The sequence below is a fragment of the Natator depressus genome, chromosome 1, assembly GCF_965152275.1.
Source record: "Natator depressus isolate rNatDep1 chromosome 1, rNatDep2.hap1, whole genome shotgun sequence".
Taxonomy (NCBI): domain Eukaryota; kingdom Metazoa; phylum Chordata; order Testudines; family Cheloniidae; genus Natator; species Natator depressus.
In genome coordinates, this window is record NC_134234.1 from 27,461,165 (window position 1) to 27,487,740 (window position 26,576).

Here is a 26,576-nt window from a genome sequence, read left to right on the forward strand (position 1 = left end):
CCCAACCCTGTCAGTGCCTGCCCCCTCCCCTCCCACTCTGCCCCCTGCCCTCCCCAATGCTGTCAGTGCCTGCCCCGTCCCCTCTCCAACCCCGTCAGTGCCTGCCCCGTCCCCTCCCACTCTGCCCCCTCCCCAGCCCTCCCCAACCCTGTCAGTGCCTGCCCCCTCCCCAGCCCTCCCCAACGCTGTCAGTGCCTGCCCCGTCCCCTCCCACTCTGCCTCCTCCCCTGTCCTCCCCAACCCTGTCAGTGCCTGCCCCCTCCCCTCCCCAACCCTGTCAGTGCCTTCCCCGTCTGCTCCCACTCTGCCCCCCCCTGCCCTCCCCAACCCTGTCAGTGCCTGCCCCCTCCCCTCCCGCTCTGCCCCTTCCCCAACCCTCCCCAACCCTGTCAGTGCCTGCCCCCTCCCCTCCCCTGTCAGTGCCTGCCCCCTCCCCTCCCACTCTGCCCCTTCCCCAACCCTTCCCAACCCTGTCAGTGCCTGCCCCCTCCCCTCCCCAACCCTGTCAGTGCCTGCCCTGTCCCCTCCCACTCTGCCCCTTCCCCAACCCTCCCCAACCCTGTCAGTGCCTGCCCCCTCCCCTCCCACACTGCCCCCTGCCCTCCCCAATGCTGTCAGTGCCTGCCCCGTCCCCTCTCCAACCCTGTCAGTGCCTGCCCCGTCCCCTCCCACTCTGCCCTCTCCCCAGCCCTCCCCAACCCTGTCAGTGCCTGCCCCCTTCCCTCCCACTCTGCCCCCTGCCCTCCCCAATGCTGTCAGTGCCTGCCCCGTCCCCTCTCCAACCCTGTCAGTGCCTGCCCCATCCCCTCCCATTCTGCCCCCTGCCCTCCCCAACGCTGGCAGTGCCTCCCCCCTCCCCTCCCCTCCCCCTCTGCCCCATTCGCTGTCCCCTCCCCAACCCTGTCACATCCCCACTCTGCTCTGTCCCCTCACCGCCCCGTCCCCGACAACTGCCCTGGTCGCAGACCCTGAGCCTGACCCTTTGCCCGGCCGCGCCCCAGCTCCTTTCCTCAGCCCCCCCGCCCCTCAGCCCGCGCCCCCCGCACCGCGCCTCCGCCCCGTGGCCTTTCGCGTTGCCCTGGTAACGAGGGAAGCCGCCAGGCAGGTCCAGCAACCGCCGCGGGGTGCGGGAAGGCGGCAGCCGGGGCGGGCTCGCGGGTGCCGGGGATCTGGGGTCGCGCTGTGGCCGGCGCACGCCCGCCCGCAGGAGCAGAGCAGCAGCCAGGCCGGGAGCTGCCCGCGTCAGCCCTGGGGAGCGGCAAGAGCGGAGGGATCCTGCAGCGCGGCGTCGGAAGCTGAGCAGCCGCCGCAAGCCCTGGGGTCTGGAGGCCGCTCCACCGCCAGCTCCCACCCGGCGTGAGCGTCCCCCAAGGGGTGTTCCCCAGAGCCAGGGCCCTGCCCCGTGCCAGCGCCGGCCTGCCCCCGACTGCTCCCTGCCCCCCCCCGTGGCCGCGCCGGCCTGCCCCCGACTGCTCCCTGCCCCCGTCCCCGTGCCCGCGCCGGCCTCCCCCCGACTGCTCCCTGCCCCCGTCCCCGTGCCCGCGCCGGCCTCCCCCCGACTGCTCCCTGCCCCCGTCCCCGTGCCCGCGCCGGCCTCCCCCCGACTGCTCCCTGCCCCCGTCCCCGTGCCCGCGCCGGCCTGCCCCCGACTGCTCCCTGCCCCCTTCCCCGTGCCCGCGCCGGCCTCCCCCCGACTGCTCCCTGCCCCCGCCCCCGTGCCGGCCTGCCCCCGACTGCTCCCTGCCCCCGCCCCCGTGCCCGCGCCGGCCTGCCCCCGACTGCTCCCTGCCCCCGCCCCCGTGCCCGCGCCGGCCTGCCCCCGACTGCTCCCTGCCCCCGCCCCCGTGCCGGCCTCCCCCCGACTGCTCCCTGCCCCCGCCCCAGTGCCCGCGCCGGCCTCCCCCCGACTGCTCCCCACCCCCGCCCCCGTGCCGGCGCCGGCCTCCCCCCGACTGCTCCCTGCTCCCTGCCCCCGCCCCCGTGCCGGCGCCGGCCTGCCCCCGACTGCTCCCTGCCCCCGCCCCCGCGCCCGCGCCGGCCTGCCCCCGACTGCTCCCTGCCCCCGTGCCCGCGCCGGCCTGCCCCCGACTGCTCCCTGCCCCCGCCCCCGTGCCGGCCTGCCCCCGACTGCTCCCTGCCCCCGCCCCCGTGCCCGCGCCGGCCTGCCCCCGACTGCTCCCTGCCCTCGCCCCCGTGCCCGCGCCGGCCTGCCCCCGACTGCTCCCTGCCCTCGCCCCCGTGCCCGCGCCGGCCTGCCCCCGACTGCTCCCTGCCCTCGCCCCCGTGCCCGCGCCGGCCTGCCCCCGACTGCTCCCTGCCCCCGCCCCCGTGCCGGCCTGCCCCCGACTGCTCCCTGCCCCCGCCGGCCTCCCCCCGACTGCTCCCTGTCCCTGTCCCCGCCCCCGTGCCCGCGCTGGCCTCCCCGCGACTGCTCCCGGTCACCCTCCCCTGCCAGCGCCGGCCTCCCCCGACTGCTCCCTGCCCCCGCCCGCGCCGGCCTCCCCCGACTGCTCCCTGCCCTCCCCGTGCCCGCGCCAGCCTCCCCCCGACTGCTCCCTGCCCCCCCCGTGCACGCGCCGGCCTCCCCCCGACTGCTCCCTGCCCCCAGAGAACCAGGTCCCTGCCCTTGTGCCAGTGCCAGCGACACCCTGACAGGTCCCTGCTCCCCGTGCCACTGCCAGCCTCACCCCAATTTGTTTCTGCCCCCCCACCAGTGTCAGTGACACCCCGACAGGTCGCTGCCTCCCTGTACCAGTGCCAGCCTCACCCTGACTGGTCCCTGCCCACACTGAGCCGGGGCTGCCCTCCTCCTATGCCAAGTTCAGTATCACCCCAACTGGTCCCTGCCCCCACTGAGCTGGGGCTGCCCTCCTCCTGTGCCAGTGCCAGCCACACCCTGATTGGTCCCTGCAGAGCTGGGGCTGCCCTCCCACCCCTGTGCCAGTGTCAGCTTCACTCTGACCGGTCTCTGCCCCCGCAGAGCTGGGTCTGCCCTCCCACCACCATGCCAGTGTCAGCCTCACTCTGACTGCTCCCTGCCACCACAGAGCCATGTTCCTGCTCACATGCCTTGTGTCAGCCTTACTCTGACTGGTACCTGGTCCCTCAGAGTCAGTGGTGCTCTACATATAGTGTATAGTCTGATCTGCCTCTGCAGAGCCAAGGAGCTTGGCTGCTCTGCACCCCAGTGACACATTCACTCCAACTGGAGCTGCTCTACACCCTGTTTTCACTCCTCCTTTGATCCACCTTTACCAAAGTGCTGGGTCAACTCCACACCCCAGTGTTACTTTTCCTGTTTCTTGTCCTTCACTCCACAAAGATGAGGCTGTTCCAAACCCTATTGTCATGCTGCTGCCACCACCATGAATTCAGGGCTTCTCAGAATTCAGGTTTTGCACCCACACCAAGTACTACCACCAAGAGTCCGGAGTTTCTTTCAACATTAATGTAACGTTCATGACCTTTCCGGCTCTCCATCATAGAGCCAGAGCCTGTGTGAATCAGAGTGTCCTGTGAATCCAGGAATGCTCTGAACTAGGACTGTCGATTAATTGCAGTTAACTCACACGATTAACTCAAATAATTAATCATGATTAATCACAGTTTTAATCGTACTGTTAAACAATAGAATACCAATTTAAATGTATTAAATATTTGCACTGTAAAAATGATAAATAGTATTTTTCAATTCACCTCATACAAGTACTGTAGTGCAATCTCTTTATCATGAAAATGCAATTTACAAATGTACATTTTTTTTGTTACATAACTGTACTCAAAAACAAAACAATATAAAACTTTAGAGCCTACAAGTCCACGCAGTCCTACTTCTTGTTCAGCCAATCGCTAAGACAAACAAGTTTGTTTACATTTATGGGAGACAATGTTATTCGCTTCTTATTTACAATGTCACCTGAAAGTGAGAACAGGCATTCCCATGGCACTTTTGTAGCCAACATTGCAAGGTATTTACATGCCAGATATGCTAAACATTCGTATGCCCTGTCATGCTTTGGCCACCATTCCAGAGGACATGCTTCCATGCTGATGATGTTTGTAACAAAAATAAAATTTTAATTGAATTTGTGACTGAATTCCCTGGGGGAGAATTGTATGTATCCTGCTCTGTGTTTTACCTGCAATATATGTCATGTTATAGCAGTCTCGGATGATGATCCAGCATGTTGTTCGTTTTAAGAACATTTTCACGGCAGATTTGACAAAATGTAAAGAAGGTACCAATGTGAGATTTCTAAAGATCGGTCTAGCACTGGACCCAAGATTTAAGAATCTGAAGTGCCTTCCAAAATCTGAGAGGGACGAGCTGTGGAGCATACTTTCAGAAGTCTTAAAAGATCAACACTCAATGCAGAAACTACAGAACCCAAACCACCAAAAAAGAAAATCAACTTTCTACTGGTGGCATCTGACTCAGATGATGAAAATGAACATGTGTCAGTCTGCACTGCTTTGGATCGTTATTGAGCAGAACCCATCATCAACATGGATGCATGTCCTCTGGAATGGTGTTTGAAGCATGAAGGAACATATGAATCTTTAGCGCATCTGGCACATAAATATCTTCCAATGCTGGCTACAATAGTGCCATGCGAACGCCTGTTCTCACTTTCAGGTGACATTGTAAACAAGAAGCGGGCAGCATTGTCTCCTGCACATATAAGCAAACTTGTTTGTCTGAGCAATTGGCTGAAGAAGTAGTAGGACTGAGTGGACTTGTAGGCACTAAAGTTTGACATTGTTTTATTTTTGAATGCAGTTATTTTTTGTGCATAATTCTACATTTGTAAGTTCAACTTTCATGATAAAGAGATTGCACTACAGTACTTGTATTAAGTGAATTGAAAAATACTATTTATTTTTACAGTTCAAATATTTATAAAAAATATAAAGTGAGCAATGTACGCTTCGTATTCTGTGTTGAAATTGAAATCAATATATTTGAAAATGTGGAAAACATCCAAAAATATGTAAATAAATGGTATTCTATTATTGTTTAACAGCGTGATTAATTGTGCAATTAATCACAATTAATTTTTTTAATCGCTTGACAGCCCTACTCTGAACCCGAGTGTCAGGACTTCTCCAACTCATTGCTGCAGAGCTAGGACTGTGCCAAGCCTAAATTTCACACTCACTCCAACTATTGCCACCACAGGACTGGAGTTTCTCTAAACCCTAGGTTTGTTGCTCCTCTCTAGCCTGTGCTGCCACCACACAGCTGGAATTGATCCAAACCCAACTGACATGGTGTCTCTACCATGGAGAGGGGCTGCTCTATCCCCAGAGTTACCTCACAGCCACCAACCAACAGAGCCAGGGCTCCTCTAAACCCCAGTGTTGCATCAACTCCAACAGCTGTTGTCACAGAGTTGGGATTACTCCAGATCCCAGTGCCATACTCACTGTGAGCTATTCCACAGAGCTACTCCACAATTCAGGGTGTGTGGGGTATTTGCAATTGAAAAGTTACAAAATTTAAAAAAAGTTGAAACACTCCACATGTAGTGAATGGCTGTATAAGTATACACATAAGAGTCTAAATTATTTTATTTCATTGTTTTCTTTTGACAGTTTAAAAGAACAATCTGGAGGGGGAAATGGAGCAGAAATTGCAAGTGTTGCAGGAACAATTTGTGGTTGGGTAAGCACTGACTTCTGTTTTGGGGGTTGGAGCCCTTAATGGAATTGAATTTTTGTTTTTTGTTTTTTTAAAGATGTAGAAGATAATTCTTCTCCCATACTCTTCATTGCTTTTTCTATGTGTATTATGGAGAAGTAGTAGTCACTATTAGGTAGGGCAGTACCTATTAGGGTACTCACTCCATGGTAATTTTAATAATCTGATGCCTGTCTGTCGTTTATTTAAATTTTTAAAACTATTTTAATTTATATGGACAAAAGAAAGATGTGTGAGCTATTTTTGGAATCCCTAAGTATTTTCTTTAAATTTTTTTAAAAAGAAAGGACAGTTAAAGTTGCTAAGCAACAGTAGTATAGATACCTATCACATCATTTACAAAACCCAAGCTCTTAAGAGCAAGGAAATTAAAAGTTAAAGATATAATTAATCTTAGGTTGCCTACATAATAAACATAAGTACGTTAGTTTTATCAAGTATTAAGAAATGCATTTTTATCACAACAGAACAGTCTTAACTCTGACACAAAATATATACCATCATTTCATCTGTAATCTCAATATACAACCTTTCTAAAGAAGACATATAAACACGGGCCAGATTGTGAACCTCTTAATTAGTTACTGACACAAATAGTATCATTTAAATCAATGCAACTTGTTGCAAAGCACTGTACTAATAAACATAAGGGTGGCAGAATCTAGCCCTACATATGTACACATTAATGAGACATTTATCAGCTTCAAATGCAAGTCCGCATACATATAGCCAGACAATGGCCCATCCTGCTTGCTGCTAGAAGGGAGCAGGGGGTCGTAAAGCATCCTTTTACTCTTTTCCACCAGTGCCACATACCTCTGCTCAGGGCCGGATTAAGACCTTTCGAGGCCCTAAGCACTGAAAAGATTATGGTGCCCCCCCATATGTAATTCAAAATAAAAACAATGCTATACCATAAAATAAAATTTTATTTTTTGAAATGACATAAAACTTACATGTATGCTGAAATTAAAATAGCTTCTTTCTAGATTTTCTGATTGCAAAATTCTGGATAAGTTCATCGAAGCTGACTTAGAATCATAGAATCATAGAATATCAGGGTTGGAAGGGACCCCAGAAGGTCATCTAGTCCAACCCCCTGCTCGAAGCAGGACCAATTCCCAGTTAAATCATCCCAGCCAGGGCTTGACGAAGCATGTCCGCTTCCATACACAATAGGGAAAGTGAATCAAGTCTGTCCTGACACATTGTTATTCTCTGAGGGATTTTTATTCTTTGAGAAAAAGAGCATTCTGCAGAGCAGTTAGTAATCATCCATGTTAGAAAAATATGTAGTGCGATCTCTACATTTGGAAATACACATTGTATTCCCTCTTTCAATATTGTGCCATGAAGATCAGTGGGACTGAATTTCATTTTTCCTGTTCCATTAAACTTTGCTTGCATATAACAGTGGAACTGCCATACTTCTCCACAGAAATTCGTGTTCAAGTCAACAGGGTATGAGTCAACTAGCTTCTGGGAATCTTGTGAATATTGTTCGTCCGATAAGTCCATATCGCTTAGAAAAGAAAATCTACTTGATACTTCTTTGTACACTTCACCTCTCCTCTTCATATGAGCTTCAAGTATATCAGTTATAGCGTAGTAAGTAGATACGTGAAATTTGTCTCTAGGATTCAATGCTGTTTCTGTTGCACAGCTATCATTTGCTTGTTTTTTCCTGATTCGCTTGCGGGACTGGGCTTCTTTGTAGTTAGTATCAGGCAAGATATCTTTTGATATGTCTTCAAATCTTTCGAAATCATTCCTCAAAGTGTGTAAGTGGTCTGCTAATGATTGACAGAGGTCTGCACATGTTTTCAAATCCAATTCTTTTTCTTGGAGAGCTTGACTTGTGTGGTAAAAGTGTTGTAAAATTTCATTCCACATGGTCAACATGAATACAAACTCTAGTTCTTGCATCTTGTTTGCAACGTTTTCTGCCTCTTGTACAGTTTTTCCCTTTTGTGATTGGTGTTCAGCTATACTTTCTAATGCATCCACAATCTTTGAGTAGGACTCCAGAATTGCACTTGTTACCACTGCATGTGCCTCCCAGTGAGTATTAGAAAGAAATTTCAACACACGATCATTGCCCAAATATGTTTTAAGAACTGCCCATCGGTGTGCTGAGGCAGAGAAAAATGTATAAAGTAACTGGACTGTTGAGAAAAAACTTACTGCCACTGGACAACTAATCAACAGCACTGCGGCCAACAAGATTGAGAGAGTGTGCAGCACATAGTATGAATATGGCATATTTGTTCTGTTAAATTTTATGGAATTTAATAGCAGCAGATCGGATGGGCTATTGTATTAATAATCAGATTACATTATTCCTTTTTTAAAAGCTATAATAAGGAAAAATACATTAACACCATAATTCTAGTATCTGGTTTAAAGATCTAAAGACAAATGAACTTATGATTTAAGATGAAACTGTCCTTAACCTATATTGTTGTGCATAGGCTTTGGTTCACATTTACGTACATAATATCATAGGTAATGATCCAGATATCTGCGAAACCTAAGTATAATGAGGAGAGAGCACAAAAAGGAAAGAATGGTTTTCTGGACATAGCAATTTTTGAAACATAAGGTTTTAATTACCGTTTCTAAATTAAAATTTTAACTATTATAAAGAATAAGGACAACCAGGAAAATTACACAAATTGTCTAGAAACCTACATGAGAAGGAGAATGAATGGAATTGATGATTGAAGAAAGGGGCATGACTAGTGGGTAGAATCAACTATCGCTGAATTAGAAGAGAGAGGAGTGGTCATTGGTAATAGGTTATTAATGATTATCATTGTATGTATTATCATAGTGCCTAGAATCCCCAGTCATGGAGCAGGTACCCATTGTGCTAGGTGCTGTATCAACACAGAACAAAAAGATAATCCCTGCCCCCAAAGAGTTTATAGTCTAAGTATAAGACAAGAGACCACAGATGGATACAGACAGATGGGGAATACAAAGACACAGTGAGACATTATGGTCAGCATAGTAGGCTGTGGTCTCAGCACATAAGCAGCATAACTATTGACAATGTTTTTGTAGACCTCAAGGCAAAGGAGAGTTTGAAGGAAGATAATGAATTGGTTTAGCAGATGTTTACTGAGAGCTTGTCCCAAGGATAAGGGTGCTTGTTTGAAAATTTAACAAGTGGATGATAGAGGCTGACATCTTGGACTAATTTGAGGTCGGAGTTAACGTTTCGATACTAAATGAGAGATGATAGGTAAGGTAGGGATAGGTCATGAAAGACCTGAAAGTGACGACAAGAAGCTTATGTTTTATACAATAGAGAAGAGTGAAGTAGTGAAGGGATTCAAAAGAGAGGGTGACATAGTTAAAGTTTGCTAATCTACTTCTGACCCAGTTCTGACCCAAAAGTTGTTACAATATGAAAGATATTTTGTGGTTTATGTGGAAAGCTGAATTGGTATTCATAGTGGAAAGTTGTCCACAGTACAAACCACTATCCAAAGCTGTCATTTTTGTTGGAAGATTTAGTACAGAAGCCTGATGAAAAATCACACATGGAGGGTGTGGAAAGATGGGATTTAAGCAGAATAAAGTAAACAACCTGCACACAAACACTATTTGCTTTTTCTGATGCAGCCCCTCCCTTCCATTCGGTCATCATGTAAATTACATCAATTTACTGATGTGGAATTTACTGCATAATTTAAATGGGTTTTGCCCTGGTTACCTCACAGCCCCTCTCTCTATGTGATACCACAATATGTGGGTTCAGCTGAGTTGCTGAATCTAAACAGCTCATAGCTTTATCCTACAGAGATTGTTGGCGCAGGAAGTTTTCAGTAAGGGGGGGGTCTCAATTATAGATTCATAGATTCAAGGCAGAAGGGACAATAGTGATCATCTTCTCTTTCCTCCTGTATAACACAGGCCATAGAACAGGGGTGGGCAAACTACGGCCCGGGAGCCACATCCGGTCCTCCAGACGTTTTAATATGGCCCTTGAGCTCCCACCAGGAAGCAGAGTCCAGGGCTTGCCCTGCTCTGGCGGTCCAGCTGGGGAGTGGGGTCGGGGTCTTGCCTCACTCCGCACGGCTCCCAGAAGCAGCGGCACGTCCCCCCTCCGGCTTCTATGCATAGGGGCAGCCAGAGGGCTCAGCACGCTGCCCCCGCAGCTCCCATTGGCTGGGAACTGCTGCCAATTCGAGCTGCAGGGGCAGTGCCTGTGGACAGGGCAGCACTGTTTCTTGGAAATGCTTGAGGTAAGCCTGCTACCCTGCCCCCTCCCATGCCCCAATCCCCTGCCTCAGCCCTGATCCCTCTCCCGCCCTCCGAACCCCTAGGTCCCAGCCTGGAGAACCCTCCTGGACCCGCAACCCCTCATCCCCATCCCAGAGCCTGCACCCCCAGCCGGAGCCCTCCCACCCTCCACCCCCCAATTTCATGAGCATTCATGGACCACCATACAATTTCTATACCCAGATGTGGCCCTCGGGCCAAAAAGTTTGCTCACCCCTGCCATAGAACTTCCCCAAAATAATCCCAGAGCATATCTTTTTGAAAAATATCCAATCTTGATTTAAAAATTTGTCAGTGATGGAGAATCCACCATGACTCTTGGTAAATTGCTCACTGTAAAAAATGTACACCTTATTTTCAGTCTGAATTTGTTTAGCTTCAACTCCCAGCCATGGGATCCTGTTATACCTTTCTCTACTAGATTGAAGAGCCCATTAGTAAATATTTGTCCCCATGTAATTACTTATAGACTGTAATCAAGTCACCCCTTAACCTTCTTTTTTTAAACTACATAGATTAAATCTGTCCCTATAAGGCAGGTTTTCTAATCCTTTAATACTTCTTTTGGCTATTCTCTGAACCCTCTCCAGTTTTTCAACATCTTTCTTTAATTGTGGTCACACTACTCCCAGCAGCAGTTGCAGCAGTGGGGGGTGGAGAGGGAAATAGTTTTACTTTGTGTAATGACCCATCCACTCCCAGTCTCTATTCAAGCCTAAGTTAATTGTATCCAATTTGCAAATTAATTCCAATTCAGCAGTCTCACGAAAGCTTATGCTCAAATAAATTTGTTAGTCTCTAGGGTGCCACAAGTACTCCTTTTCTTTTGCGAATACAGACTAACATGGCTGCTACTCTGAAACCTGTCATATTACATAGATGCTTAAATATGGGGCTTGCAGTAGAAGCCACAAAAGACAGGATGAAAACCCTAGAAGGCACAACACCCCAAGAAGTATATGAGATGCGACAAGAGCAAAGGAGAACAGGTGGCCAGGATATCATACCCATATTGAAATGCATTTACTTTTGGAAAAAGCATGCGCGACTAAAGGAGCAGTACCCTGAGCTAGGGCAGCATTGCATATGGCAATTTGAGCCATTTTGTCAGTGTATGCAAGAGCAGAGGAAGGTTTCAAAGATTCAGTCAGATTTGTACAAAAGGGAGGTAGACAGCAGTGATGACATCATGACTCTCTCCTTGAGTCCAAGAGCGTATCAGGTTCAGACTGTTGGGACACTAAGGAAACAAAGGACAACACCAACCTCTGTGCATGCAACTCTGTTAATAGTGAATGCCCTCTGCAATTTCAGCTGGATAGTGGGGCTTCCTGCGGTGTGATTCCTCAGTGTGAACTGGACTCAGACACACTCATTACAAAGGGAAGGCACAGTCTGCTAATGTACAGTGGGAGCATAATGTAGTCTATAGGAATATGGACCTCATAGTAACGAACCTGAAAAATAACAGATGGTATCAACTGTAGTTCACTTTGTGGCCCCTAGTTCTTATATTATGGGAACAAGTAAATAACTTTTCCTTATTCACTTTTCTCCACACCACTCATGATTTTATAGACCTCTATTGTATCCCCCCTTAGTCTCCTCTTTTCCAAGCTGAAAAGTCCTAGCCTCTTTAATCTCTCCTTATATGGGACCTGTTCCAAACCCCTAATCATTTTAGTTGCCCTTTTCTGAACCTTTTCTAATGCCAATATATCTTTTTTGAGATGAGGGGACCACATCTGTATGCAGTATTCAAGATGTGGGCGTACCATGGATTTATGTAAGGACAATAAGATATTTTCCGTCTTATTCTCTATCCCTCTTAAATGATTCCTAACATCCTGTTTGCTTTTTTGACTGCCACTGCACACTGTGTGGACGTCTTCAGAGAAATATCCACGGTGACTCCAAGATCTTTCTCCTGATTAGTTGTAGCTAAATTAGCCCCCATCATATTGTATGTATAAGTGGGGTTATTTTTTCCAATGTGCATTACTTTACATTTGTCCACATTACATTTCATTTGCCATTTTGTTGCCCAATCACTTAGTTTTGTGAGATCTTTTTGAAGTTCTTCACAGTCTGCTTTGGTCTTAACTATCTTGAGCAGTTTAGTATCATCTGCAAACTTTGCCACCTCACTGTTTACCCCTTCTCTTTATTGAAAATGTTTAAATAAATTTTAAAAATGAGATGATATCCTGACTTATTTGTAATTGAGAAGGCAACAAATACTGAGATTCTGATTACACTTCCTCTTACTGCCTTTAATATCCAGTTCAGGGATGTAAATACAGGGCTAGTTAGTCTCTGTTCAGATCTCTCGACATAGCCTTCCTGCTTATGAAGAGTCATGACCTGGAAGTAACATTGTAAAAATGTCATTCATCAGTGTCAAAGGAGTCCTGTTGAAAAGGATGAATTTCAAACTTAACTTCAAATGTTCGGCAACCTTACTACTTTGTGTTTGAAGATATTGTATAAATCTGCTTTTAGGAACAGAACAAGTACAATGGAAAAAGGTTTCTTCATCTCCTGAAGAGGATGTTTTCTCATGAGTAGGCTTTTTTCTCTTTTTAGTGAAAGTAAAACTGCTGATTTAATAGGAGATGCTTTGTTGCTTGAGCTCTTTTACCAGTCAGACTGGGAAAGTCACATAACTAGCAATCTTATTAACTAGACTTAGTTTTAACAACCTTTTAGCCCTCACATTAGTCAGCCAACTGGTCACAAAGACCTCTAAAATACTTTTGTTGTTTTGGTCACATTCTGGAAGTTATTTCTCTACAAGGACTGCAGGATCTGAATGATTGCTTCAGTTTGATAGTGGGAAAACAATGGATATGTGTACACCAGAGCAGGAGGTATAATTTCCAGCTGTGATCAGGCTAGCACCCACCATACAAATAGTAGTGTCACTGCAGCGGTGCAAGTGGCAGGATGGTCTAGCTGCTTAAGTATGTATCTGTGTTTCAGATGGGATCATACTCAGGTGGCTAGCCCATCTTGCTGCTCACATCACCAGGGCTACACTTCTATTTTCAGCACACTACCTCAATCAGAGCTGGAGCAGGTATGTATATCCACGCTGGAAATTACACCACCAGCTCTTGCGTAGACATACCCAGTGTCTGTCACTTTCTACTGCACTATGTGAAGAGCACAGTCTGTATACTACTCAGAGATGCTAATCACATCAATGAAAAATGAACCTGCTTGAAGCAAGGTGTTTTTTAAACTTATCTAAGTGTCTGATATTGTAACAAAAAATAATGCTGTTAATATATCAAGCTTTTCTAATTAAAATGTTTGTATATTAAAATAGTTAATCTGTTTCTGAAAATATCAGTTCACTTATATGTGATAGAGTTAACTGTTTTCTCTTGAATAATTAGAATAACCACCTTTTCTTTTGGGTAGGGATATCTGTGCTTACTATGTGCAAGCTTTCTAAATACTCAGCTAATGTAAGTCTTGCCCTGTAGGATTTTCAGGGTAGGTTTTGTTTAAATGCCCAAATTAATAGAAGGGTTCAGTCAAAATATTCCCTACAGCTGGCTTATCAAGCTTGACCATGCTGATTTTTCAGTTGCTCTCTTTTGGTAAGGCTGGACTCACAACAATATTACTCTAGTTTTACACTGGAATAAATCCGCAGAAATGAAGTTACACCAGTGTAAAACTGGAGTAATGCAGCAGTGAATCAGGTTCATAGTTAAAGAAGAAGACATAGCTTTTCAATGTGAGAGGGTGAATGGAGAAGAAATATCATATGACAGATGCTGGTCTTCCTGTTTATCCTTCACTTTGGAAGGCACCCACATCCCACAGTAATGGGTATGGTCTAAACAATATAGAATAGAGGCATAGGGATGGAAGCACTATCTCACAGCCCTTCTTAGGGCTCCAGCAAATAAAGATTGGGAACCATTACATTAGCTATGGGTTGTATGACCAAATCCAGGTCTGGCAGGATGTAGTTTGGCACTCTCCACACTTGGGATTTTGAGAGATGGAACTTGGTGGAAATGAAAGTTTACTATTCAGCAAAACATGTTATTTATATGACCTACTATCAGATCTGCAGGGGAAAATATCAGTTTGACAAAAATAATGAACTCAAGCTGCTACTTCAACTATATATTGTTCATATGGCAGCACTATTGTGTGGCCACTATTGTTGCATTGATTCTTCCAAGGTAGTCCACTGCCTGATCAAATAACATGGATGGTAGACTATAATCAGGAAGTATGATAAGGTATTTATACTTGATAGGAGGTCCAGAATACATGCTGGAACCGCCATGTGTAGGGACTTTGAAAAAAACACTGTAGCCTCCAACCCTAACTTCAAGCTAAGGTAAGAATCATGAACTGGGATTCTGTCTACGTTGAAGACATCCTTTAGCTTTAATGCTCCTCCCCTCCTGCCCCCACCCCCTAAAGACCTGATATTTTGATGAGAGTAAATAAATTACAGTAATCTGAATAAAATATTTTTCCTCTCTAAATCAATATTTTAAAAATTTGTGTTTATATTATTAGAGCTTCTCCATGTGAAGCTGAGCTTCAGGAATTAATCCACCAAATTGATATCATGGTAAACAACAAGAAACTGGAATGGGAAAGGAAGGTGCGAGCTTTAGAGGCAAGAATGGATGTCCGGGATCAAGAATTAGCAAATGCCCAAAGCAAGTTGGATCTGAAAGGTCAAGAGGTACGTACATGAATACCATCTCCTATAAAGAAAGCATTTAATTCTGGGAGTTAGTTAATAGCATACTTTATAAATATGCCTGTTAAGTGTATCACATCAGAATACAGAACAAATTCTTTAAAGATCAGTAATGATCTCTGATATTTTGTATTAAAATGTGGTTCTGCTCTGAAAAATTACTGTAAAAATGTCATTGAGTAGTCCAATGTTTTGTGTGTCTCAGTTATGTCCAGTTCAAATATGTCCACTGTTTACAAGTAAAAAGTTGATTTGTTGGTTTTTCTAAATGCCAGCCCAGCTAATTCAATCTGGGATTTTAAAGTCAAAATGGGTTCTTTCCTTCTTGTGTATCTTCACTAATTATAAAGGTTCTCCAGGCCAAATTAAGCCTTCATTTACACCTGGGCAACTCCATCATAATTATTATTTATATTGCAGTACCACCTAGGATTACTGATCAAAGATCAGACATCCTTTCTGCTAGACACTGTACAGATGCACAGTCATATCTGCAGAGTGTACATTCATAGACAATAGTGCAATCCTAGTGTCTCCCAACAATTTGCATATGTGTAATTCAAGTTTAGTAAAGAAATTTGGACAAAAATCCATCTTGCGAACTCTTGGGTATGTTGGCTCTGCAGAGTTAATAGGAGTAAAAATTAGCAAAAAAAATATTTTTGTCACTAATGAAAGCAGGTGTGATTTTCTGTACACACATGAAAGACTATCTGTTTAGTAAGGTTCTATTTTACCTTTTTCACTATCCACAACTGCAACCTCTTCTGTCATTCCGACTTACCTACATTTTGTTGCCACGATGCTTGTGAGTTTGTTTCATTTTAGTGGGATGTTTGTTTGTTTGTTTTTGTTTTTGTTTTTAAGTAATGTATAAACATGTGCACATGTGAAGATAAAAATGTAAAGAGGTTCATTGTTGTCTTAAATGAGTGATGGGCACTGCTTATTTATGAGGCCAGTCCAGCAAAAATTTCACGCAGATGTGAAGTTCTGCTAGTTCTCAACTCAGCTACTCAGGTCAGCTGGTGGTCTAAGGAATTGCTCCTAAGACAAGATCTTTCATTAAGCAATTATATAATGTTATAATCAAATTATAATGCAAATATGCAATGGACTTTTTCGGTACAAAATGTCAAACTTAAGCAATTTAGTTTTGTGGTATCTAATTTTACTTTTTAATAACTTGTTAAAATAAGTACAATAAAAATATTTACTTTTGGTGCACCAGTCCTATTTACAATTTTGTCTATGTTAAATATTAGCCTCTTAGGAATTATTTGGAAAAAGTAAAACTGAATGTTTATTCTAAATGTAGGTAGGGATACTTCGACAGAAGTTAGACAGCTTGCAGAAGACTAAATATGAGATGGCTCAGGATTTCGAAGCTCAACTTCAAGCACTGAAGTCTCAAGTAAGGAAAAAGTCAGATTCAGTATTTTACAGTGGTTCAATATTTTCAGGTTAGTTTAGTAGATTTTGAATAGTTTTCTAAACTTACTTTATCACTTTATATTTCCATTTCTAATCATATCAGGTAATATTTCTTTAGAATTATTTAAAGACTTACTTTGTGTTGAGAATTTGGTTTGATAAATATGAAGTATTTTTGTACTCGTTCAATTTGTGTTATCTACATTTAAAAATTTTATCCTTAACTATTTTCTAAAAAATGTTTCTAATGTATAATTTAATAGATGTGTCTTCATGGATTTGTGAATGGTAATTTGTCACACTTTTTAACTTTGGGTGACCGTATCCACTTTCATGGGTTCAATTATCATTTCTATAAGGAGAACTCTGAATCTACTTCTCCATACTGGACTTATTGTGACAATGTGATCAAAGGACATGGAGAGAGCCTCTGTCAGATGTAAGACCTGTGGACTATGGACTAGGTACCTTGAAGGGCTATAATCACCTGATCAGGGTTATGATCATTAGAAGCTGATGCACACAGGGAATCTCGATTTGAGATATGTCTGTATGTTGAAATGTTTTAGATTACTCTAGGTTGTCTTGTTTTTAAGTTAAGTTTATTTGTGTTATGAAGGCTGCTGAAAAGCTCTGGAAACAGCTTTCAGGTTCATAGCTCCAGCTATGAACAAATTGGTAGTATTCCATGAGAGGAGGTATAAAAACCAGACGGAGGAGGCATCAGGTTGGATTCATTTTTGCTTTTTGATTATTTTGTTTGCTCCATGTCTGTCCTTTTTCTCTGTTATTCTCTATTTTCCACTCTTAGCTATGAGTCTAATGGGTGTCAGGTTTACTGAACTTCAGTCCATAGTGTTTCTCAGATTTAACAACGTAGCGTAGACAGTCCTAGATTTGGTCTTTTCTTTCTTATCTGATGGTGTCTTCAATGTTTTCTGCTACTGGGAAAGGGAAAGAAACAAAGGCTTGGGCTATACTTAAAACTTATACCAGCATAGCTATGTCAGTCAGCGGTGTGAAAAGAGCCACACCCTAGTGACATAAGTTTGCTGATAAAACCTCCAGTGTAGATACAACTATGCCAACAGAAGAGTGCTTCTGTTGGCATAGATAATGTTATTTGGGGAGGTGGTGGTCTTACAACAGCAGAAAAACTCCTCCTGTCAGAGCGCATACTGCGTCTACACGAGGGGCCTGTGCCTGCATAAGCTCTGTAATGTAGACATAGTTTGTTCAACAACCAGACCTCTTCACCAAATCAGCCTTCCAGTCAAACCTGAGATGGACCTCGAACTTGGCATGGCCAAGTAAAGAACTATAATTTTGACCTGATGGTGACAATATTCCTCACGTACATATCATGAGACCATAAAAAGGAGCATCTGTTTTTTTTTTTAATCTTTCATTTCCCTTTCTCAGTCTTCTCTTTTATCTGTGTTTGCCTATATTTGGTTGGAGAAATTGACTTGACAAACAAACAGCTTTGTAAATAAGCTGAGAATGTTTTGGTTGTCATCTAACTACCACTTTCAGTAATTTAAGAAAACAGTTATGAAACAAAAGCTGTTTTTGTAACTTACAGTGTTTCCCTGCATTGTAAATATAGATACAAGATTTACATCTTGGTGTGGTTACTGAGAAGCTAAGCATTAGACTGTGAAAAAAAAGAACTCTAGTTTTCCTTTGAGTGACTCTGTACATATATATTCCACAGTATATAATCTAAGTCCAGTGCACTAGAGTCGGAGACTTTTGCCACCATTACCACCAAGTGACTTATACTGCCCTGCTTTCCTCATGCTCAAAGCCAATGGCATAAAAGGGGCATGGCCATCACATCTTTCTCAGGTTCTTCTTACAATCTGTAGCAAGAATTGGAGCTCCCCATCGCTCTTCAGCTTCAGTTAACCAGCCACTAGTCAGAGATTTCTCTAATTGTACAAGGTTCTGGTTATAGTTAGCCTTAGTATAATTTAGTTTATTAGATAGAGTCCTTTTATTTAGGAATTTAGAAGGAACAAATCCCCAAGATTCAAACAATGTGCCACATGCTGGGCCATGATTTTTGTTACAGATAGGCACAAAAGCTGCCTAATTTGCCTGGGTGAGAGGCATGTGAGGGACAAATGTCCTATCTGTACCCCCTTTCCAATGAGGATGAATAAACAGGGATTTCCACCTCAAAGTCCATCTTATAAAAGAAATAATGCTTCCCTCTGCAGTGCATGACCCTGATCACAAGAGAACTAACAGCTCGGCCACAAGGAGCACCCTTCCAGCTGCCCCAGAGTCTAAGCCCAAGTCTGCTGAAAAATGCTGCTCTTCTTTTTCTCCGGTGGCCTCCTTAAAACTTTTTAAACTTTATTCTTTATCTGAGAGGTGGTTGAAGTTTCACTCTTCACCCCACATGAGTCCTCCAGTGCCACGTCAAGGTCAGGTCACAAATACTGACACTTACCAGCACTGTCAACTCTGTTTCCACTGGTGCCATTGAGCTTGCGGTCTTCACTGTTATCAAAAACATGTTTGTTTCCAGCACTGTTGGGTCCAGTACCCCCAGCACCTGCAGCAGAACACTTGCCTCTTACCTTTCTTTACAGTCTCCACCAGGTCGGTGCCACCAGCATCATTTACAGTCACATATTCCTCATTTCCACTGGCTTCTTCATCACAACCCTCAACGAAGGCACTGTCAGCACCACTGAGACTGACTTATTCTTTTGCCTTCCTGCCATTTTGCCTGCTTCCACCAGCTCCGTCATATACATCCTCTATGTCAGTACCTTTAGGACAGCACCAGGTTTTGCTGGTATTGAGACTTCCACGAATGCCAAGTGGAATGCTCATCCATTCACTAAGGAGAGTTATACCTCCTCTTCAAATTTGAACTATGATAGACCTGTATTTCTTCCACAGTCTTTCAGGTCTCCTTTTAGGTCACACTCTAGTCATGCCAGAATCAAGGGGCAAGATTGGCATTTTTACAAGGAAGTCCTTGTATTATGCCCATCACCTTCATGGGCAGTTCAAAGAGTGGAATCCCCCCTTGGCTTTATTGCGCATCTTGGACTGCCCCAAGAGTGTCTAGACCACTGTTGGAGTCTCAGTGTAGGAGATGATTGCATTCTTCCTTTTTGGAAACTTCAAGGGAGGATCCTCCTACCATCCCTCAGTCCCCTTCTTTGCTGAAGCTCGCAGAAAAAGATGCAAGAGAAGAACACCTAGATGTTCCCATCACCATACTTCATCTTCTTCCATGCATAAGGCCATCACACCACAGTTGACATCACCCCCCTCCCCACCCCGCCCCCAATGGAGGGCTTTAAAGTGTTTCAGGACCTCATGGCCACATCTCTAGGATTGCAGGCAGAGCTTGTGCAAGACCACCTACACAAGTTTTTTGATATCTTATAAACACCTACCACAAAATGGGTTGTCCGTCCCATTAATGAAGCCTTTCTGGAACCTGCAAAGAACCTCTGGAAGTTGCTGGCCTCTGTCCTGCCTATACCTAAACACGTGGACAGGTGTTATCAGGTTCCCCAGCAGGAATTTGATTATTTCTTCACCCACCCTGTCCTAGAATCCCTTGTGGTTATGGTAGCCAATGAGTGTTCAAAGCAGTCTCATCCTAGGGCCACTTCAAAGGATAAGTTTAAAAGATTGGATTAATTGGTGAGCAGTTTCCAACTGGGGGACAAAATTGCCTGAAGAATACAAAGAACAGTTCTTGGCCATGATCTCTGAAGGACACGTCACTGCCTGAACATCACTCCAAGTGGCCATCAGTGTGGCCAACACTACCTTGTTATGTACAGTGGATTGTATATGTGCACAATCACGTAGGAGGAAGAACAGTTATTTACCTGTACAGTAACTTTTGTTCTTCAAGATGTATTGTGCACATATACATTCTTCAACCCTTCTGCCTTCCCCACTATTCTGGATATTAGATAGGCAGTGGTGTGAAGGAACAGAGGGGGAAGCTGCAGTCACACCCCTTTTATGCCATCACTCTGAGCACGAGGAGAGCAAATGCTGCCTGATGTGCTGCCTGGTGATTATGCTGGCAGAAGTCTTTGGCTCCAGTGCACTGAGCGCACTTACACTTACAGTGAACTATGTATGTGCACGACACATCTCGAATAATAGTTACTGTACCAGTAAGTAATTGGTTTTTTTAGCACTAGTTGTGGGGTGGATTTTGGTACAATTAAATAATCCATAAATGACATCAGATCTAAATCCTCCCTAACATTGTCACGTTTCCTGTTATCGCTGTGGTATCTTGGATGGCTTGCCATCATCTCAAGTTAAACATGATCTAACTTTTTCTCCATATGCTCTCCACTGCCATCATTTTCTGTTTCTGCTAACAACTTCACCATCCTCTCTGTTACTGAGACTCACAACTTGGCAGTCATAGATTCATAGATTCCAAGGCCAGAGAGGACCATTGTGTAGTATGACCTCCTATATAAAATAGGCCATAGAACTTCCTCATAATAATAAATAAGAAATAATAATAATTAATGAATAATGAATAATTAATGTAGTCTTTCATGACAGTTGTGCCCTTGAGTGTATTTCTTTCTTCTGCACATCCAGGCCATGAGCAAATCCTACCTGTTCCCTTCATAATATTTTTAAAAAATCTAAAAAAAATCTGACCATTCCTATCCATCTTAACAACAGTCAAATTAATTTCTTTCTCTCTGGTCTTGGGTCTTAGCTTGCCAAAATTGTCTTTATTATCCAGCACTCAGACCATTTCAACCCCTTTTTGAATCTTCTCACTGATTTCTTATTGCTGTACATGTATGAAGTGCAAACTTCTTGTTCTGGCTTGCAAAGCCATACATCACTCTCTCCTGGCTTCAATTGCCACCTGCCCCTTTTGCTTTCTGCAACTTCCTTTGTTCTGCCAGACATGCCATACTTGATGCCCCGTTCATTACATTTTCCTTCTTTTGCTTCTTTGCCTTCTTTCATGCATCTCTTTACATGGAACGTCCTTCAAATTCTGATTCACTAAGCTACCACTCACTCTTTCCTCATTCAGATCCCACCTAAAAGCGCAATTCTGTCCTGAAGAAGATGAGTATAAAGCCTCCCTACCCCAGATGTATCAGTTTATATACATGGCTAAAATAAGTAACCACATGATCTGATTAGTGTAATCCTTTTCTGACCTCATTTTGTTCCCCTCCCCTCCTCTGTTTACTATCCTCACTTGTGTGTCATACCTAAACCTATAATGTGAATTCTTCAGGGCTGAGACATGACTTTTATTCTGCATGGGGCCTAGCATACTTCTGAGTGCTGAAAAATAATCTATCGTAATAATATAGGGTGTTAATCCTGAGGCCCTGCTAATTAAGATTAACATTAACTCAGGGCTAAAATTCACTGAATGTAAACACAAAACTCTGGTGGCTGAAGGACTGGCAGCTACTACACTTCCAGATTATTTGGAGAAGTGTCCTTGGTAAAAATTGTAAAATATTGGCAAATATGGTGATAATGGCCATTTTAAGTATGGCCCAGTTACTTCCACCTCAACCCCTCCGAGCATCCTCCTGCTACTGCCTGATTCCCTCCCTCTATTCTGTCACCAATGTCTTCTGCTGCTTAGCTTACCTTCTTCCCTCTTGTACCCAGCACCTGAGTTGTTCCTTGTCGTCCTGTTTGCTACCTCCCTATTCTTTCCATGGCTCCAGAGCCATCCCTTCATTATAGGTATCAGTATGCAGAGTTATATTTGGTATTATTTGGTACCTGATGATCCCAAGGTAATGGGACCAATATAGCAACAGTTTTAATGTTAAAATTAAGCATTTAAATACCTTAAACTGCTAAAGGTCTTCATGAATAAGTGAATATAAACCAGTTAATCCCTTATTCTGGTTACTGAAGTATTTTTAAAAATTGTCAACACAAGATGGCACTAAACAAATGTAAAACAATTCATATAAATACAGTACAAGAATTTACTTTACGTGGTTAAAAATAAAAGTGCCATACAAAATTTCAATAAAAAAAAACAACTGTGAAGTAAATCTGTGTTTAACTGGGCAGTTAATAAACACTCAGGGTTATATGAAAGCTTAGTCTTGTTCATCTTTAATAATTTAGTTTTAGTAACTGGTGCTTTGTTACAGAGATTCACTAATTAGGATGTTTAAACTTCACTGCATTTACCAATTATGACTTAAATAAAAGATTATCTGAGATAGAAGACACATATTCTTAATATTCATATCTCCTTTAATTTTTAGTTTTGTAAACTGACACAAAGCTATGAAAAACTACAGTTACACCAGATAAAACAAGATAGGGTTCACAGTAAAGAAATATGTGCAGAAAATCTGGAAACTCCATTTGAACTGAGCAATTTAAACCAGAAATTGGAAGTAAGTATGTTTTGCTGTTATAGTAGACCTAGTTAATCTTCAGGATTCATACTTGGTTTACAGTTTCAGGCTGTAAATCCCATAAGCATGTACAGTGTTCTGTATAAAATATGGAAAGAGCCGTGTGTTGACAGCGTTTTCTGTTCTTCAGAGGCATTAATTTTATTAACGCTGTTTATAGCCCTGTTAATATAGATCAGCCAGCTCATAAATTTAAATTTGAAATAAACAATTACTCTGTTCCTAATCTATGAAAGACATATTATATAATAAGGCAATGGTTCAGGAGAATTTTTGCATTCAGGGGGATGTTCTAGGCTTTTCATGTTATGGTCATTATTAATTAGTTGTAATAGATTTCAAGACTAGAAGGGACCAATCTGATTATCTAGTCTGACTTCTTGCATAACACAGCGCATAGGATTAACTCCTCCCACCACAGAGGATTGTTCCTGCCTGATAGGGCACATCACCAGCCCTCCAGTAGAAGTGTGGCTATCTCTTCCACATGGCAAAGCCCACACTATTATAAAATCTGTCACTTGGAGCCCACCAGAGTGGCTAACAGTTGTTACTACAAGAGTAATGCATGGTTTATTCATCTATCTAGGGCTAAATATATATCTTCCATGACACTCTCACAACCTGCTAATCTGAGAATGACCTTATCCAAGGTTTGAACATGAATATAATGCAACACAGTGCTACCAGTTAGTAAATTATGCAGTATAAAAAATGAATGCTTGGAATGTATTCAGCAGAGTCTAGTTTTAAGAAAATAATTACTGTATTGAAAATCTACTCAAGCTCAGCAATACTTTACTAGTGCCTTGAACCTGTAGTCCTCACTTTGTAGTCAGATGAATATGCATTGTATCTGATGTTGTGAAGAAATAAAAGTTGTTTATATTTGGTTATAATTCAGAAACAGACAGTAGTAAAAGTATAGAAAAATTATGAATCAATCAGCTTCATAGGGCATAGATGCAGCAAACAGAATCTGATTGTTCAAAATTCATAAATTACACTGAGTTAAGGAAACTGCACAAATTCATCTAGGTCTCTGGACCCTACATTTTCATTTGGAAAAATGAAGTTCCTAGTCTGGGTTTTAAAGATATTTTAGGGTGGTTTTTTGTGTGTAAGTCAATGCATTGTTACTTTGATTCTTTATCCAAGCTGAAAAAGCAACAATCTACAATAGCTATGGAGTACTACTAATTATTTTATTGGGTATAATCTTCAAAGTCTAGTTATGAATATTTAAATTCTAAAACCTTTAAACAACTAACTAAAATACACTCAGCTCTGTTACAGAAATATGAAAATAACAGAAATTGCTAATCAGGTTTGGGTTTAAATTCTGTGGACTCAAGGCAGGAATTCCTCCTACCCCTTAAAAAACCGCAAAAAAACCATTACCAGAAAGAGCGGCAAGAGAGGAAATGTTTCCCCCTTAGCTGCCCTCCCACATTCTTAAGAAAAAATATAAAAATTCCAGCACTGAAATTGTTCATCTGAACACCAAGAGCCTGACTTACTGCTGCATTATTCCTATTTGTACTGGTGTAACTCCATTGAAATCAAAAGAATTACACTGTATAAAACTGGAGTAACACAGTGGTGAATCAGGCCTCTAAGGTCTACAACAACTGAAGATATATGAAACTTTAAAAATGTTTCTAACATTTTACTTCAATTATTGTGCATGTTATTCAGCTTGCTCAGAATAACAGCTTTTTCAAGTGCTGGAGTTTTCTCTTCTTGCAAGAAAATGAAAAACCTTTTTTTACATTTGCTGACTTATTTTCTTTCCACAGATTTGATTGTCCCTCATTATTAATAATAAATATATATTAATTACACAAGTGACTTTTCTTAGAGCTATAAAAAAATCTGAGTGTTCATTATGAAGAGTGCGCTAGTACAACTTGGAGAAAAATGATTTCAAGGCTTAATGACCTTGTGTTGCTTTTTTTCAGGAATTTAAAGCAAAATCAAAAGAATGGGATCAGAAGGAGACACTATATCAAAACCATCTCATTTCTTTAGATGCGCAACGAAAATTATTGTCTGAGAAGTGTAATTTATTTCAGGTATAATTCCTGCCTTCCTGCTTTAGAAAAATATTAATTGAATCATGAGCTCAGCTAAAGAGCTGTTTTAACTAATGCTAAAATGTTTCTAAAACACTGTTTGCAGTGGTGTTGTAGCTGTGTTGGTCTCAGGGTATTACAGAAACAAGGTAGATAAGGTAATATATTTTATTGGACTAATTTCTGTTTGGTGAAAAAGGTCCTGTATATGCCTATCACAACATGGTATATCTCATCCAGTGCACTAAGTGCCCGAATAACAACTATGTGGGTGAAATGAGACTATGTTCTCAAATTAACTCACACAGAAAAATGATAAAAGACAAAAGCACCATATTGCCCCTGGGTGAACACTTTTCAGAAAACAATCACTCTGTATCTGATCTCTCAGTCCTCATCCTCAAAGGAATCCTTGTCACTTTAAAAAGATGAGCCTGGGATCTTAAATTCATAACTTTGATAGACACTAAAAATCATGGACTCAATAAAGACATTGGATATATGGCTCATTACAACAATCTATAACCCACTAGCCTCCTTTGTTCAATGACTGCAGAGACGTTAACTGCCCACTTTACCTTGAACAGTCTCTTACATGTTAACTCTTTATGCTAAACGATCTATTCCACCTTGTATTTAGCTGTGACCTTCTGAGTAACTTTCCCAGACCTAAAGAAGAGCTCTATGTAAGCTCAAAAGCTTGTCTCTATCACCAACAGAAGTTGGTCCAATAAAAGATATTACCTCACTCGTCTTGTCTCTCTAAAACACTGCTAAATTTACCGTGACTCTAAAGAAGAATTAATGTACACAAATTGCTCTAAATCCAGGAGAATCCTCTCTGAAACAACTAATACTTGATACTTGGAGTAGTTTTTATTTAAGTTTTTCTTGTGCATTGTGAGTATGTACCAAGGTGAGTATTACAATATTTGGAATAGATAAATATGGGAAAATAATGTATACTCAGTTTTACTTTAAAAAAGCATGATGCATAGAGGATCTTCTTCAGGTTCTTGTCTAGGTGACATCTCTTCTATGCTATTTATTAATATACAGTTCATTAGGATGATCCGTACTACAAGAAAACTTGCAAAGTGAGTAGTGCAAACTATTAGTGTTCATCCAGTAATTGTCTATATTGATCCCCATTCATGAGAACAGTGCAGCCCCAGAATTCAAACTCAAAAATCTTCTAGAAAGTAATGTTTGATGTGTCCGCTCATCCTTCTCTCCTTGCTCTGATATCTGGGATTATAACAGTTGAAGTGGCTTGGCACACCTTCCAGTCATCTTGACCACCAAAGGTTCAGCAAGTTGTCCTCTGTTCTCTCCTCATTGGCTTTGGGGGTTACTGTTTTGTTTATATAGTTACTCGGTCAGTCAATTTTTTATTTTTTTATTTACTTTAATCCTAGCACAAAGAGTATATTTTTTTTGGAATCTCGATAGATTATACAACTATAAAAGCCTTCTTGCATAAAGATAGGTTCCATGCCATCCAGGATATAGGCTCCAGGCTATCAGTCTTGTGGAGAAGCCTGGCTGGGGCCAAGATCTGGGGTGGACTGTTCCCTCTCAGGGCCTTCCAGAGAGAAGGAAATAGTTTATATTTCTTTGCATTTATTTTGGACTTTGGGTACCCTGGGAGGGGTGGAACTGCTATGTGACCTAACTGGAGGGCTAAATCACCTGGAAGGTATTGGAAGCTGGATAGATCAGCTGAAGGCCCTGAGAGAAACAGAGGCAGAGTCACTGCTGCACCAGTCTATCCCATAAGAAGGCATGCTGGTATTGAATATGGCCACAGGCAGATAGGTGCCTAAATACTTTTGTTGATCTAGCACTTTGTGTAATATGAGGATAAAACCTTGGGTCAGTTTACCTCAGTTTAGAAG

The 26,576-nt window shown here is 42.9% G+C and overlaps 1 protein-coding gene across 4 annotated transcripts in view; it reads left to right on the top strand.

The window, feature by feature from the left end:
- Positions 1-1,128: 1,128 nt before the first annotated feature.
- DEUP1 (deuterosome assembly protein 1) overlaps positions 1,129-26,576 on the top strand; it is a 72,769-nt gene continuing 47,321 nt past the window's right edge. Inside the window, exons 1-6 of one of the 4 annotated variants that reach the window (XM_074956620.1) lie at positions 1,129-1,356; positions 5,596-5,665; positions 14,543-14,714; positions 16,051-16,146; positions 22,448-22,582; positions 24,565-24,678. In XM_074956620.1, coding sequence (XP_074812721.1) covers positions 5,622-5,665; positions 14,543-14,714; positions 16,051-16,146; positions 22,448-22,582; positions 24,565-24,678 — 561 coding nt within the window. In that variant the 5' untranslated portion in view covers positions 1,129-1,356; positions 5,596-5,621. The remainder of the gene's footprint in view (positions 1,357-5,595; positions 5,666-14,542; positions 14,715-16,050; positions 16,147-22,447; positions 22,583-24,564; positions 24,679-26,576) is intronic. The other 3 variants (XM_074956606.1, XM_074956626.1, XM_074956614.1) reach the window with 3 other exon arrangements.